Genomic DNA, 956 nt, shown 5'->3' on the forward strand with positions numbered 1-956 from the left:
CCTGCACCTACACCCTGCCCTAAGAGACATATTTATACATATATATATACATATATATCTATATGTGCTTCTACCTGCACACAGACGTTCCCAAGTCCACAGCAGACACATCCAGGCAGATGTAGCTGTCTGTGCATGTGCATTTGCACACTTAGGCATGGACACCTGTGGCTGTGGGGCTGCTGCTGCCTCAGTGGGTGCCTCCCTGGTGTTTCGGGGTGCTCTCCCCTGCCTGCACCCCAACCCCCCCCGCCTGTGCCTCCCCGCAGGTTGAAGCGCTCGGACGCGACCCCAAAGAGCACCCAGCAGGATGAGGCCCCCAAGGGCTCCGACCACCAAGTGCCACTTTTCACTCCCGTGGGGCCTAAAACGAGCCAGCAGCACCCAGAGCAGCGGCAGCCCCCCAGCTGGGGGCAAAATACGTGGCGAAAAGGGGAGCCAAAACAGAAAATAAAGCGCTCGGAGGAGAGAAGGAGGGTGGTGGGTCCTTACCTGCTGGGTGAAGGCTGCTTGGGGCGAGGTGGGGGACTTGCTGGTGGCCCCCAGCTGCGTGTCCTGCTTGGCTTCAGCCTGGAGCTCTTTGGCCTCTGAGTCAGCTGGCGTGGTCGGGAGCCCAAAGCCTTCCTCACTATCCGCCATGTTATGAGCTTCCTTCTCTGAATCCCCCACTGCAGGCACGGATCGGGGAGAGAGCAGAGATAAGAGACACATAAGTCAAGGCTGACGTTGAATAAAATCTCTATCTACCTCCATAGAGGCAGTGGGAAAGGGAGCTGGGAGCAGCAGGCAGGGCCGCCCGACCAACCCGCTCTGCCCCTCCAACTCACTGCCTGGGGAGAGAGAACGAGGCCCTTGGACTTGGGGAGAGGGAGAAATAAAGACTTTTATTTATTATCGCAACCCGCAAGGGATGATAGGACTTGGGAGGGGGGTGGGAGGGAGGGGAAGGGGCAGGC

At 58.4% G+C, this 956-nt stretch overlaps 1 protein-coding gene across 1 annotated transcript in view; it reads right to left on the reverse strand.

Moving 5' to 3' along the window:
* TBX5 (T-box 5) overlaps positions 1 to 639 on the reverse strand; it is a 39,649-nt gene extending 39,010 nt beyond the window's left edge. Inside the window, exon 1 of the mRNA XM_009995672.1 lies at positions 401 to 639. Coding sequence (XP_009993974.1) covers positions 401 to 639 — 239 coding nt within the window. The remainder of the gene's footprint in view (positions 1 to 400) is intronic.
* Between the last annotated feature and the right edge of the window lie 317 nt (positions 640 to 956).

The sequence above is a fragment of the Chaetura pelagica genome, unplaced genomic scaffold, assembly GCF_000747805.2.
Source record: "Chaetura pelagica isolate M959 unplaced genomic scaffold, ChaPel_1.0 scaffold254, whole genome shotgun sequence".
NCBI classification, from domain to species: domain Eukaryota; kingdom Metazoa; phylum Chordata; class Aves; order Apodiformes; family Apodidae; genus Chaetura; species Chaetura pelagica.